The following is a 15,160-nucleotide window of genomic DNA, read 5'->3' as shown; positions in this document are numbered from 1 at the left end:
GGGGGGGGGGGGGGGGGGGGGGGTACACACTGCTGGGAAGTAGGGCATACAATTAGTGAATCTGAGCATTGGATGTTGCTACTTGGCAGTTCAATGTCAGGTGCATCATTATGTGCATCATTTGCTGAAGACTTGTGCTCAAAGCCCTCATAGTTCAAGCTGGGAAATTGGGCACAAGCACTTGAGCTGCTGGGAAAGATGAATCCATTCAATAAGACAGGTATACCAATGGATGCCTTGGGGCCATCCATTGGTATCTCATGCTGTTATAGGTCAGTCTGGTCTTTAATACCCAATCAGGAAGGCAGGTTCAAGGTGTGACCAATGGCTGAAATCGTGGCACTGTGGCTTATATTAGTCCAGGTCAAGACATGTATATGCCACCTACATGGGCTGCACAATCAGAAACCCCAGCAGATGCTGGTGAAGGTGCAGTTCAACCCTGTGAAGGAAACGTCAAGCATTTCGCTCATTTCAGTGTTGGCTATTGCAGGCGTCTCAGGAATGTTGCTCAATAATATGGACATGATTTAGAGCAGATAGATGGATGGTCAGGTGTATAGTGCATGTGCCTTGATTGTCTGTTTTTTTCTGTTTTCTGACATGACACCTAGTGCTGCAATCTCCATGGATGCATTTGATTGACATGACATCCCAATCTAGGAGACCACCAAGGCACTCACTTGATGATCTATGTCCCCTGCCCCCTTCATGCTCCAGCCAAATGCAACAGTGTGGAGGCTGCCAACCATGCAGCCTCTGGGTCACAATGTTGATCTGTGGCCCAAGGCTTTTGCACATGTGAATGCCTTGCAATTGGCAACAGAACATTGATGGCATTCAATATTTGTGGACTGAATGGTGATAGTCCATATGACTGACAGAACTCATTGCATTCATGCTCTGAGGTGAACAATCAAAATGCTGATGCCAGATTGCTGCCGCAGAATAGGGATCTGGGTAGGTCACTGTGATTCCTGTGAATTCCCCTTTACCCAGCATATTGGGGGAAGACACACAGGTTTGTCATGATCTGCGGATCAGTGAGGAGTCTGTTGCATCCTACCCAAAGAATCAGGTATAAATCCCATCAATATTAGTGGTAGTTACCCTGATAATCGCTAACATATACTTGGCCCTTCATCTTGACATATTGCAAATGCTGTGAGAAAGCTAGGAACCATGCAATAGGCCATGATCACCCTCACTAAAGCAGGGCGTAGCTTTGCTGTTGTGAATATACTTGATGAAAGACGCACGTGGAAGGAGCTCCTCCACTAGATAGTGCACATGTAGCCTGGTGTCCCTGCCATCTCTTGATGGCTGAGCCTGCATAACCCTGTACAGTCCTGCCATGACAAAACAAACACTTGGCCAATTGATGTTTCCAATTGTGTCATGTGCATGATGGTCCTGTAGCTTTACCATTATGCTGTCCATGACCAGCTTCTGCAAGGATGAGGCCCACATAAGTGCTGTTGCTTTGCCGGCCAGTTTCTCTTCTTCATCTGCCCTTGTAGTTTGGACCATGGAGTCCACACTGCCATCATTGGTGGATCTTGCATGTAGATACCATCTTTTGAAGGCAGCTTCTTTTTAAACCCCTAAGGGGAAAGGATTGTAGTCATGCTGTTGCCAGTCTTTCATGCTTTCATATAGAACAATGCTGCCTGGGTGAGCAGTCTTGAAGCTGCTGGGTTTCCCAAGAAGATTAGTGGCCCTTTTGTTGACCTTAGTACTGGCTTGACAAGCCTTGGACCACTCCAGGACAAATTTTGCATGGTTTTGCACTAGTGTGCCAAAATTGAGGACATGCACACCAATGAAATGCCCCATCTCTTGATAAACATCTGGGTCATATGGTTAGAATGAATTTGGATATTGTTGTTGCCAGGGCTCACAGGGGGGCAGATTTGTGGATTCCTGCATGGCGGTACTTTTGAGAAGAGCACTGCAGATACCATCTGCAGTGAGGAAGTGTACTGTAGGTGGCAGACTCCTCTCATTGGGGATTGTCACATGGACCTGCTTTAGCAGCAGACCCTTTGTCAGACTAGATTGCTGGCATCCATTATTAGCTGATAGTCTGAACCCAGGAGGACTTCAAATACTTATGTTGGAGGGCCCAACCATGCATACTCTCTTGCACTGTGCCGCACCCATTTTGGCAGTGAACACACTTATACCTGTATATTCCCCATTTACTCTGCCCTCAGGAGCCCCTTCAATACAACCACCTGTCTGCCCTATCTTGCATTGCTCCAGGTGGGCAAGCAGACAATTGTATACATGCGGCTTCATGACTAAACACAGGTCAAATTTTTTGCCCAACTGGAATTTGGCAGCAGACCCTTTTGGTTTCCCATGACCTGTGACTATGCATAAATTGTATAGGAGAGGGCAGGTATTGTCAAACCTCTCGCTTTTGTAGTCCTGTCCCTGCCTCGCAGGTTGTAATCATTGATTTGAATGACAAACCCATTCAAACGTTCAAAAACCTTACGCTGCATCATGCTGGTGAGGGCCTGCTTTATGGTGGCCCATGTGCTTTTGGCAGGAAGATCTGTTTTATCCTCAAAATTCTATAGCCATCATGAATGTGCATATTCCTGAATACTTACTCTGTATAGCTTTGACCTGTGTTTGCCTTCTTCATAATAGTCTATGCCAAACCAAATTTGGATGGTTTCTGCAGGCTGAGCAGCATATGCTTGCTTGGAAAGTTGGGCCAGGTCTTGCTTATAGTAAGCATGATCCTGGGTGTACCCATATATGCCTGGGATCTTAGCCAAGCCCAAAGAGGCTTGATAGGTTTGAGTAGAGTGTTGACCTTGGAAATCTGCATAAAGTGGACTTGCTATCTGAGGGGCAGCACCAATAGCTTGCACCACAGACCCACCAACTAGCGAGGTCATGGTAAGCTGGGTACATGTATCAGCAGGGGAAGTGTGATGCACTTTGCTTTTTGGCCAAGTTATTGAGCCATCTAATATCTTGCTCTGTTGTGCCATGAGCAGGCTCAGAATTGTGATGGAAAATAGTGTGAGGCTCGGTGATCAACGTATGTGTGATCTTGGAGCTGAGCTTGGCCTGATAGTAATGGAAATCGGTCTCACAGACCACCACAACCATATTGCCCTCTCACATGCACTGCCATGGGGTTCCAGCAGGTATGTAACCATTGTCTGTGCCAAAAGTCATGCACCTGGTCCCCCTCCTACAGTACATATCATTTGGGGATCTATACGTGAGACCAGCCAGTTGCAGGAGGATTGCCTGGGTCTCATGGTCAATCTGGTCCATTTCGGGATGCTGTACTTGAATGTGCACACATCAAGGGAAGTACTTATACTGAAGTCAAAGGCAAACCTGGATAGGTGGGAGGGGTGACCATGGCAGGAAAGAGAGGTGAAACCTCCCCCTCTTCCCTGGAAAAAAAAATGAAGATGTGAGATAGAATTGGGTGGTGGTGTACTTGTTGCACAGGGAAGCAGGGAATTTCTGCCCAACAACTGGTACATCACCAAAGCATAATGCAATCAAACTCATGTCCTTCTGCTGTAAGCCGGGTTGGGTAGATACAATGCATCTGAGCGGGTATCACTCAGTAGACCTTAATGTAGTGATATTTGCTTGGGACTTGACTCTAGCATCCATCCAAGCTGCAAGGAGGCACTACATTGCATGATATGATGGAATGCAGACAGAGAGGATTATTGAGTTGACAGGCCAAAAAAAGGTTGATCCATCAGGGTGGGGGTGACCCTGGTTGGGCAGAAGGGACAGCATGTGTGTTTATCCCACTGTCCGTCTACTCTTTGCCCAATCACATGATGACAGCGTGACTGCAGAGAGGATGGAAACAAAGAACCCAATCAGCCCAGAGTAAATTTCTGATTGCCCAGCATATTTTGATATTGAATATTGCATAGCCTCATGGAATCACAGTTTGCCATTTTCCTTTGGTATCTATGGAAGCATATAGAGAAGCATGGAGGATGGGTGTATGATTGACTACCCTCAGCATATGCAGATGGGGAATGAGAATTGTTGACCCTACACACTTGTTCAGACATGACTCCTCCAGTGACTGGTTGACATATAGAACTGTTACTGGACCAGTCTTGTCTGTACATTATCATGAACAATGTCCACAGTTGCATCTCCTTTGACTGATCAGCATGGCCCTTGCAAGTGCAACCAGCATCTGCCAACGGGTAAGTTAATATTACAATGAGCACCTGTAATCCCTGTCTCATGAGCGATTGATCCCTGGGACAGTGCCAGATGACATTCTCCTGCCATTGATCAAGCAATACTTTCACCATGGGCTCACGAATAAAGCAATTGCCAGAGCCATTTTATCTGATGTGCATGCAGTGGAAAATGGATGGACATTGACATAACTGCCAACAGTGCCTTCATTGCGGTGCAATGTACTCAACCTGTTGCAGTGCAAAGATGGTTCAATGCTGCCATGGAGAGATGAATCTGCAAAGTGTTTGACAACAGTGACATGATTTGAACACAATCACACCCCACATAGAGAATGTGCATTATCATTATACCAATGCTGGCATGAAACAATGTCAATCATGGCTGCATTTGGAGGGTATCCACACACCTTTGTAAGCATGGGTGTTTAAAACATAGTAACAAAGCTGACTTTGTCCTATGGATCCCTTATTCGCTCATATAATAACATTCACCATTGCAAAGAAGTTGAATGTTGATTGGGAACATGGCTGAAATGCAAGATGTTCATATTGGCAGGGGTGTTTGCTAATATTGCAGTGGATCATCACAATAAGTGGACACAATTCGGACTGTTCCTGCACCTCAGGGTGGAAATGTTCACAGGCAACCTAATGTGGATTAAGGTATGGTGGACAAACTCTAATCCTCAGCTAATCTTCAGCTACTATCTGCAAATGGCTTGCAAATACAAGGGTTAGCCTGGTCTGGACAGAATGGATTGACATCTATCACTCATGCTGTCCTTGTGTCAGGTATCCCTCTCCTGACACAATCAGATCTGGGGAGTGAGAACAACGGCATCACAAATGGCCACACCTTGTTACACCAGCAACTGGATCCCACCCTGAAGGGAATCCTACAACATGTATGGAAGCATGGACATACCAATATCAAAGCTGAGATCAAATGGTCTCAGTTGCGTTGAGAATTCTCACCAGGGTGGGAAACTCTGTTTGAAGAGGGTCTCACAGAAAACTGGTATGACCCAAGTGATCTTCTGCAATGGTATGTCTTGTGATTGAGCATTTTGATTGCACTGACGTGGCAATAATGTAGGTTATTATTTCGCCACATGGCTGTTCCATTGATACAGAAGCATCTGAACCTGTACATCTACATGCACAACTTGTCCAGGCTGCGCCCTGACAGAAACAAAGTCCTTCCTCATGGCATTCTGTCCCACATTCTTCACCATCCTGAGCGCTTTAATGATGCACATAATTTAAAGGGGGGTTGGCTTTTGGCTTGCTCAATGGCACAATGCTGATGTCACCCAAGGTTCATGTGACAGAAGAGGACCTGTGCACAGTGGAAGACTTGTATGCTCCACGAGATCATCCTGTTTTCCAGCTGGTACCAACTTGGTTTGATGACCTTTATGTATCTTATTGCCTCCATAAGCCTTTGCATAACAACAGCTGTACCTTTCTTACTCAATGGCATGATGGATTATGCTTCAAGGGCTTGGAATCCCTGAGATCTTGAAGTCAACCTTCTGGGTGGTCTATGGTCATTTGTTGTCAGTGTTTTGTGACACAGCAGGACTGGAAAGTATGTGAGGAGAGTTGGTATTGTACATCAGAATGGAAGAAACTGTGGCAAACAAGCATATTGACTTGATTGCTATGGAGAGTTCTGTTTTAGTTGACTATCACAAATGGCTGCCAGGCCTGGGAGGAGACGTGAATGCCTGGTATTTGGAGGCATCCCAGTCAGATAGAGTTCCTGACTTGGACATGTTACCAGTGGCTGAATTCACAATATAACCATCCACCATATATGCATGCCTGAATGTAGTCTTTTGCTTTGATGGTCAAATGAACCAATTAATAGGGACAAGCCATATTGGACTGGGTGAGCAGACATGGATGTGTGGTTCTTCATCTCTTTGTGACTTGACAACCATGGAGCAATTAAGTGATATGCAACATCACACTATGCAGCTCTGTTTGGCAGGACATAACATGTTCATCATGGGAGAAGCAGGTCCATGATTCAAGTTGCCAATATGCATAGAGTTATAACAAACACAGGTAGTGGCAAGACATACTTGTTGTGCTGTATTTTGAAAGCACTGCTTGCCAAACACACAAACATAGGTGCAGTGGGCATCACCACTACCACTGCCTTGGCAGCTGTGGAGCTTGGGGGATGTACGCTTCATTTGTATACAGGAATTGGACTCAGGGATGGATCAGTGGAAGAGCTGTGTGACAAGATTATATGCAACACAGAGCGCCTGAATCAGTGGGTGGAGACAGAAGTGCTTGTTATTGACAAGAGTAAGTAGGAGAATATGTAGGGGCATGAAAGCAGAGACCTGTTTCTGAACCATGGACTAGTCTTGCTTTTGTCTGCTGAACTATTTGATAAGCTTGCAATGCTTGCATGCCATTTACAAGGTGCTGCCAAAGCCTTCAGCAGGATGCAAGTGAGCATTGATAGCTGACATGATGGGTAACCAACTGAGGTTTGAAAGTTAATTCTGGTAGGTGATTTCTTGCAACTTCTGCCTATTTCGAGAGGTCATAAGCATGCAAAATATGCCTTCAAGGCCATTCAATGGCATAATTGCATATACACCACATTTGTGCTGCACAACATCTTCCGCCAAGCTGATGCAGGCAGGTATTCAGTATGTTCAGAGGGGCATCATATCTGATATCAATAGCATTGATTTGCATGCTGCAGGAGGTGCAAATCAGGCACTGCTCACAAAAAATGCAGTCATTAATGCACTCCTTGGAGCGCCCACTGCCTCCTGAGCCAGGTGGCATCGAACCAACCAAGCTGTACATGTAATTAGCACAGAATGAGCAGATTTGAACAACAGAGATATAGATATCCACATTGAGAATCAGTTGATGCTGCAAATGCTCAGGCTTTGGATCTAATTGATGGCATGATGTATACTTATCAAGCATTCAACAACAGGGCAACTTCGACATCCAATATCACATGGGCCTTGTCAGGAATAGTTGCTCAAGCCTCTCAATCACTCAAAGTGGGAGCTCAAGTCATACTGATCTGCAATGGGTTATACACAGGGTTATACAACAGGAGCCAAGGTCACATGGTTGGCTTTTTGTCCAAGGTGGCTTGGTATGGCAGATCACCTGGTGGGCATGATAACTTGGAGACTCACCAATCCTTGCCTGTGCTTGTGTGCTGCGAAACCGGGATGTCACATCAGCCATATCCAATTGTGCATTTCTCTTTGTATGGAGGTGGAATGAAGGAGGTATTGGTTCAACCCTGCACCTGGTCAGTGAAATGTCAACACAAAGTCACCACTTCATGGAGACAGGTATGGATATTGCAGCTGGCTGGGAAGGAAACTGACTGAAACCAATGCAGATTCCTTTGGTGTTAGGGTATGTGCAATCTATACACCAGTGTCAAGGGCAGTTGCTTGACTGAGTATCGGTGGATTTGATGGGAACATTCAAAAGAGGTAACGAAGGCATGCCAAGTACCAAGTCATTTGTTGACAATGAGATGTAGCACAGATGTACGTGGCAATGTCCTGGGCCCACCGGTTGGATGGATAGCAGGTCATAGGTCTGGATGATGGTCATCTGATTGTTGATCAAAAGGTGGTTGAGTGGTACTTGGCATTAATGCCCCATTGGATAAAGTGATGCAACTGTAATGAAAGTGTTGTCATTGACAGTTGCAAAGGTTAGATCAGGTGTGAGTGGATGTGGGCATTATAGGGACATATGGGACCATAATAACACCGCATAAGTGATTGAGGGTCACAGCAATGAATGTATTTAGTAATGGAGACCAATTCAAATATTGAGAGCTTAAGAGAACAAGAAACAAATGAATGCTGATGGTGTCACATTGAGGAGATGTACAATGACTATCAAAGGAGAACTTATTGAAAGACAGTGAGGGGGATATGGTGGTTTGACAACTAGGATGGGGAAACATTAGACAACAAGAACACACATGACAGGAATAGGGGAAACAGGGCAAGGAGATGAAATCAACTCAACTGGAAAGACTACCAACATGCCAGTCAGCAGAAGGACAGTGCATGTAGATGCACCATGCTTTGTGGACAGACCGGAGGAGGGAATTGTAGGGGACTTGTAGACAGACAGGGGGGGGTTGTAGACAGACCAGAGGAGGAGGAAGTGGTAGATGGACAGGGGGTTGTAGACAGATGGGAGGAGGAGGTGGTGGTAGATGGACAGGGGGTTGTAGACAGATGGGAGGAGGAGGAGTTGTAGACAGATGGGGGGTTGTAGACGGACTGGAGGAGGAGGAAGTGGTAGACAGATGGGGACTTGTAGACAGACTGGAGGAGGAGGGCGAGTTGTAGATGGACAGGGACTTGTAGACAGACTGGAGGAGGAGGAAGTGGTAGACAGACAGGGGGTTGTAGATGGACTGGAGGAGGGCAAGTTGTAGATGGATGGGGACTTGTAGACAGACAGGGCAAGGAGTACACTTGATAGGCCAATGCAAACTACAGATGTGTAGACAGACAGGGCAAGGAGAACATCCAGGGAAGAAGCCTAGTGTGGATGGGCAGCACACATACACTGACTATGGTGGAAGAGGAGTGTAGCTTGACTGAATAGAAGTGAGTGTGGTGCAGACAGGTTGGCTCTGCAAGGCAGTTTGGTTTGACAAGATTAATCACAGGACTTGGGTGAGTTGGCAGCAGCTTGGTCATAATGAAGGGGTGATATAGTAGGGGGAATGGAGATCATTAGAAATGAAAACTGGAAGGAGATACAGAGAGGCAATTAGTGTAAATCAAAGTTATGAACAGTGAGTTTGTTGCAAGAGTGATTTGACTGCTTGAAACCCCCATGGGAATATGTACTGGCTATTGGAGAACTCATTACCTAAGGGAAGGCTGAATGACCAATCTGACTCCGCCAGCTGAGCTTGAACTGAGGGGGTGGGAGCAAAAACGAGACTGGGTCCCGAACAGACCTCACGCAAATGAGCCAAGGAAGCGGGTCTGGGAGGAGACTAAGGGTGCTGTCCTCTCTGCATCACCATACGTATCTGCACCGGAGGGGCCGGCCCTTCATCTTGCAATTGATCAGACCTGATAAAGTATGTTGTCAAAGTCACGCATGGTAGGAGGGAATGGATGGGGATAAATTGTACGATTGGGGCGTTCAGGGACTGCACTGGGCGGAAGTAGGAGAGAAGCGCCGGTGCCTTGTCTAAGATGATAGGCGGTGGATTTGAATTCATTTGTTACATTACGTGGGATGGAAGGTGAGACAGAGGTGAGCACGGGACTGAGACCTTGTGAGTGAGCTAGCAAAGAGGGCGTCGGGGAGGTTCATCCGGGTGAACTGTTCTTTAGTTCGTTACCCCCGAGTGAAGAGAAGGATTGATTGATTGTTGTAAACCTGTTGGTGATAGAGGGTAATTGTCACATTCGATTTGTACATTGTCTCTATTGTTAACCTATTTATGCCTAGCCCCTCTTTCGGTCATCAGCCACGAGGCGCATCATTGTCCTTCCATAACAAGTTCATTTCTTTCGCCACTCTCTGGGTCCAGCCCTTCTTTCCTCTTTCCTCATAATAAACCCCTCGTGGCCATCCAATGCACGACGCTTCCATCGACCCCGACCTCCCTCCTCCTTCTGCCACCTCAACAACAGCAGCAACAGCAAACGGCAACATCCCCCAGGGGAGCATGCCCCTCTACTCCGGCCTCACTCCAGACAGCCTCACCCCACTGGGTCCCGACAGTGCCGGCCTAGGTGGGGGGACTCCCTTCAGTGCGGGAGGGGCAGGTCAGAAGAGGAGGAGTCAGACAGAGGCAAACGGAAGCGTGAAGAAGAAGCAGAGGACGAGGGTTAGCTACAGCTGCAGCGAGTGTCATAGGAGGAAGCAGAAGGTACGTCTTGCTCTTTCTTTCACTGTATGTCGTATCTCATCCTTGAATAGTGCGACCGTCAGATCCCTTGCTCCCACTGTATAGCTCGCAAGGTGCCTGAACTGTGTAAGGGCTACACACCGGGCAAAGCCGATGGAGACCTCGCAGCCCGCCTCGCACGAGTAGAGAACATCATCGAGCAAGCTCTGCCGCAGTATGCTTCCCGTCTCGGGTCTTCCATTCCCCAGTCACCCAGCGACGGAGGGGACGACATGGGCATAGACACCGAATCCCTGCACGGAGACTCTGGTCCGCAAGCAGAAGACAGCGACCCACAAGGCGGGATCCTCCAGGGCGGGAAGTGGTACGGCAGCAGTGCGAGCGGGAGCGTGACGACCCAGCCTTTGCTGGAGCAGCTGCATGCACAGAGCGGCGAGCTCGGACCTGTCGAGGACCCACAAACGCCCGCAGAGCGACTCCTCAGGCTTATACAGGACTGTGGGGTCTCGGCGACCAAGGTTCCTGAGCTGCTGAGGGAACTCCCGGAGAGCAAGGTCATGACTGACCGGCTTGTGGACTTTTACTTTCAGCAGATGTACGTCTTTCCAGGCTTGTGAGAGCGCTGCTCATTCGATGCGTAGTAATTACACCCGGTACCCGCTGTACGAACCCGCCTTCCGCGTGTCGTACGAATCGATCTACGCTAACCAGGGCAAGCTTCACCCGAACGACATCCGTTTCCTCCCTCTGCTATTCGTGATCCTCGCCACGTCCGTGCGGCTCGCTCCCGAGCACTTGGCCGGCAACTCCGCCGCACGCAGGATCACCAGTCTGAGGTATTACTGGGCTTGTGAGTGCCAACTCGTCTTCTCCTCCGGGCACGGGGCTGACTCCAGTAGCTCGCAGATCGCTCCTCATCGCCGCTGCGGTACAGAGCGACTCGCTCGAGCTCGTCTTTGCGCGCCTGTTGAGCTTCAGGTTCCTCATCTTTGAGCGGAGGATCACCGAGTGCTGGGCTCAGCTCGGCGCTGCTGTCAGGACGGCACAAGCCCTAGGCCTGCATAGGGACGGGACAAAGCTCGTGAGTGTATTCACATGCGGGGTGAACGTGAGCTCACAAGCATCAGGGCTTGGACGCGTTCAACACCGAGTACCGCCGGCGGGTATGGACCTACCTGTACCATGCCGACCGGACGCACGCGCTCATTCTCGGCCGCCCACCGAGCATATCAGACGACTACACCGACACCCTCCCGCCGTCCAACATCCCTGACGACGCGCTGCCCACTGCGCAGATAGTGATGCCTTCCTCCGAGCCGCTGAGCAAGCCCACGCTGATGACGTTCCAAATCCTCCGTCACTCGCTCGCGATCATCATAGGCCACATCGTGCATCATTTCCAGAACCTGCGCGGTCACTCCCATTACAGCGACGTAGTGCACCTAGACCAGGAGCTGGAGAACTTTATCCAGACCCTCCCGCCCCACTACTCCCTCGACCCGGACACGTCGCTAGACCACATCTACCACTTCGTCCCCGTTCACAGGTTCCTCATCATCACCGAAGTCTTCTTCGTCCGTATGTCCTTGCACAGACCCTACCTCCTCCGCCGGAGCGACAGGTACAACCTTTCTCGCAGCGCGTCGTTCAAGTCTGCCCGGCTGGACTTCCGCGTTCGCCAGCTCTTTAAGCGTTCTGTCTCCGACTCGGTTATGCGGTCTCTGGGTGGCGGGTACCGTGAGTTCCAAGCGGCGATGACGGCTGGGATCTCTCTCGTGCTTGAGCCTGACGGGCCAGAATCAGACGCCATGCGCCAGATTGTAGACAGCTTCATCCAAGAGCACATGATCATCGGTGACGAGCTAGACGAGACGACTCGGCGGGAACTGAAGGTCATCGAGCTCCTTCAATCTAAGGCGCTCACAGGGCGGCGCATCCTCAAGAGCGAACCTGATGAGCACGGGTATGACGCAAACGGCCAGCTCGACCCTCAGACAACGGCAAACATCCTCCTCAATATCAGCCAGACGATCCCTTCCACCGCTCTCGTCGGCTCGCCCTTCCCGAACCCTGTCTCCCCCAGTGCGCAGATAGCCGCTTCGCCTACCAACTCGTATATGCCCTACCGGCACCCGTTCAGCGCCGTGGAGCCGAATCCGTACCCAGCGTTCTCGAGGCTTATAGACCGTCCGCAGAGTACGATGTCTAACGGTGCTCAGCTTTCCCCGACGGAGGACGAGAGCGCCCAGGCGTTGCTGGATAAATGGTGCGATACTGCTACTGGCTCGGCGGCGGTTGGCGTGCCTGCTGGTGGGTGGTCACTCGGGGATGGCCTGGGCCAGCCTATGACACTTGAGGGCACGCTTGGGCTCGGAGACCCACTCACGTTGCCTGTTGGGGGACTGGCGGGGACGCAGGAAGAGTGGACGTATTGGGACAACCTGGTCGAGACGATCCGAGGGAGCTCGGTCGTGAGCGCCCAAGGGAGTGGGTTATAGGATCTGATCTTTAACAGCTAGGAAAGAGTGCGTGGGGCGGAGTACAGAGTACAGAGCACAAGGTGCAAGGTGGTTTCCGCCCTGAAGTTAGAAATTGTTGACTACATACATGCAGGAATATGTCACAGCTGTGCTGGGGTTTTTCTTTATTTATCCTGTGCCGGGGGGGAGCAGTTGTCGTGACGAATGTTACGCTGTATACGACGCTGTATAATATACATAGCTGAATAGAGTTTATTGTTCATTTGTTCTCATCTCATTTGGTGTAGTAGCGTCAATCAATGTCATGTATTTCTCAATGTGCGATGGCTTGTGATCATCTGTCTTGTCCTACCATGTTGGAGCTATCCTCGGCTTGCCCCTGCTGGATAATCAGCCTCGGAAGAGGATCACAATATGGCTACCAGCAAGCGTCCGTAGGCGTTCAACAAAAGTGTCACTAAAACAATCCCATCAAAGAAGCATGAGTACAATGGCATGCACATTAAATATAACGTTCCATTATGTACGTTTTTGCAAATAATTTTACTGCCTTCCGTGGACGTCCAGTCCACATCCAGCGCCAGTCACATGGCCAAAGCAAGGTACAAGAGCCAGGGCCATGCTGAACTGGATCCCCAGCTCCTGGACGGAATCTATGCTGCGTCACTGTCTATTTGAGCTTGGCGATGATAGCGGCGGTGTACTCCTTGGTTGAGGACTTGCCACCCAGATCACCGGTGATCGTCTTGCCCTCAGCGATGGTCTGTAGATAGAGTTAATATTGTACAGTGCGAATAAACAGGGAAAACATACGCCCAAAGCAGCCTTCTCGATCTTCTCCGCGAAGTCGTAGAGCTCCATATGCCTCAGCATCATGAGCGACGAGAGGAGGAGAGCAGTAGGGTTAGCAAGGCCCTTTCCGGCGATGTCCGGAGCCGAGCCGTGGACGGCCTCGAAGATGGACGCGTCGCGGCCGATGTTACCGGAGGGGGTCAGGCCGAGGCCGCCGATCAGGCCTGCGCACATGTCGGAAAGAATGTCACCGTACAGGTTGGGCATGACCATGACGCGCTCGGAATAGGGTTTGGGGTTTTGGACGACCTGGAGGCAGACGCGGTCGAGCAGGTCCTCATCGTACTTAATCTCTGGGTATTCCTTCGCCACTTGTCGGCAGGCGTTCAGGAACATCCCGTCGGACATCTTCATGATGTTCGCCTTGTGGACGGCCGTGACATGTTTGCGGCCGTTGGCTTGAGCGTAGTGGAACGCGTACCGGGCGACACGCTCCGAGGCGGGGTAGGTGATCAGCTTGATCGACTGGACAACACCGTCGACAATCTCGTGCTCGATGCCAGAGTACTCTCCCTCGGTGTTTTCCCGGATCAGCACAGTGTTCACATCATCGTACAGCGTCTTGTAGCCCTGGACGGAAACGCATGGGCGAACGTTAGCGAACAGGTTAAACGTCCGGCGGAGGGTGAGGTTGAGCGAAACGTGACCCTTCCCAACTACATCATCATCAGTACAACTCCACCCATTAACAATCACAACGACGTACTGGGAGTAGCCAACGGCCCTACAAATGTACTTCAGAATTGCTTCCAAAAATAGCACCGATGAGACTCACCCTTCAGGGCAACCGTGTTCCGCTTCACGCTCTCGATCGCCGCGTCCGGGATCGCAGTCTTGCCATCCTTCAGGATCGGCTCGACCGAGACTTCCTCCCATTCGATGGGCACCTATGGTGTGTCAGAACTGTCCCGCTAAAAGAGAGAGAGAACAAACTTTCGCAGCAGTGTAAATCTGCTTCACAGACTCGGAGATCTCGGGACCAATGCCTATATTTTCTCAGTATTCTCGATCGTACCAGCATAGAGGTAGCACAATATACCGTCACCAGGAATGAGTGTCACGACATACTTGCCCTATGCAGCATATAGTCAACCTGCACGTTTCACATAGACAGGAGGACGCACCCCAGCGTTCTTCCTCCCCTCAAACTTGGCCGTCGGGCTGTTGCTCGTGGTAGCATATGTCCGAGCGAGGGTCTAGAAATCCAAATTTCCAACGCGCAGCTACTATGAGAAATATGCATACAGGGTGCTAGCGTTGAGGTACATACGGAGCGGGACGAGCGCAGGGCGGTGGTGAAAGTCCTGCTGCTGAGCATTTTGGTCCAGTCCGCCGTTGATGTATGTGGTTAGGGTTGGAGGAGAGGAGGGAGGAGGTAAGGGAGCGAAAGAAAGGTGTGAAGGTGGTGAGAGTGACGGTGTGCGCGCTTGCCACGGTCTTGAGGCCGACGGACAATGTCGGAGCAGTCCTTGCAAGGCAGGGATTAGAAAAGGAAGCAATTTTCACACCAACGTCAGGAGAAGCCCAAGGAAGCCCGGCCATTAGGGACCCCGATGATGTAACGCACGTGATCGTACTCTATCTACCGCACGATACCGCCGAAAGCTGGTAAAGACAACGCCTGGATAGTAGACAGCGTCCAGTCAGTGACAGCAATACATGCCATTTGTATAAGTACACATAGCGAAGATGCAATAATCATAGCGGAC

The 15,160-nt window shown here is 49.8% G+C and overlaps 3 protein-coding genes across 3 annotated transcripts; 1 reads left to right on the top strand and 2 right to left on the bottom strand.

Annotated features, from left to right (window-relative positions):
- Positions 1–2,375: 2,375 nt before the first annotated feature.
- DACRYDRAFT_12842 (uncharacterized protein) lies at positions 2,376–2,915 on the bottom strand (the record flags this gene model as incomplete). Its single annotated transcript, XM_040770950.1, has 2 exons — positions 2,376–2,582; positions 2,622–2,915. The coding sequence occupies 2 exons, from the start codon at positions 2,913–2,915 to the stop codon at positions 2,376–2,378; spliced, it is 501 nt and encodes a 166-aa protein (XP_040632946.1).
- A 7,021-nt stretch (positions 2,916–9,936) lies between these two features.
- On the top strand, positions 9,937–12,038 carry DACRYDRAFT_45478 (uncharacterized protein; the record flags this gene model as incomplete). The annotated part of the gene is made up of 5 exons (XM_040774646.1): positions 9,937–10,140; positions 10,191–10,714; positions 10,761–10,969; positions 11,019–11,200; positions 11,247–12,038. Coding segments are annotated over 5 exons (1,911 nt in total), but the record flags the coding sequence as incomplete, so codon positions are not given.
- A 1,038-nt stretch (positions 12,039–13,076) lies between these two features.
- On the bottom strand, positions 13,077–14,878 carry DACRYDRAFT_19375 (uncharacterized protein). The gene is made up of 8 exons (XM_040771480.1): positions 14,722–14,878; positions 14,576–14,647; positions 14,491–14,524; positions 14,385–14,437; positions 14,227–14,338; positions 14,158–14,175; positions 13,413–14,107; positions 13,077–13,362 (listed from the first exon to the last, which is right to left on the bottom strand). The coding sequence occupies exons 1-8, from the start codon at positions 14,767–14,769 to the stop codon at positions 13,270–13,272; spliced, it is 1,125 nt and encodes a 374-aa protein (XP_040632944.1). The 5' UTR covers positions 14,770–14,878; the 3' UTR covers positions 13,077–13,269.
- Between the last annotated feature and the right edge of the window lie 282 nt (positions 14,879–15,160).

This window comes from Dacryopinax primogenitus (assembly GCF_000292625.1).
Source record: "Dacryopinax primogenitus strain DJM-731 SS1 chromosome Unknown DACRYscaffold_1, whole genome shotgun sequence".
In the NCBI taxonomy this organism is placed as follows: Eukaryota; Fungi; Basidiomycota; class Dacrymycetes; order Dacrymycetales; family Dacrymycetaceae; genus Dacryopinax; species Dacryopinax primogenitus.
This window is presented reverse-complemented; position numbering and strand designations above follow the sequence as displayed.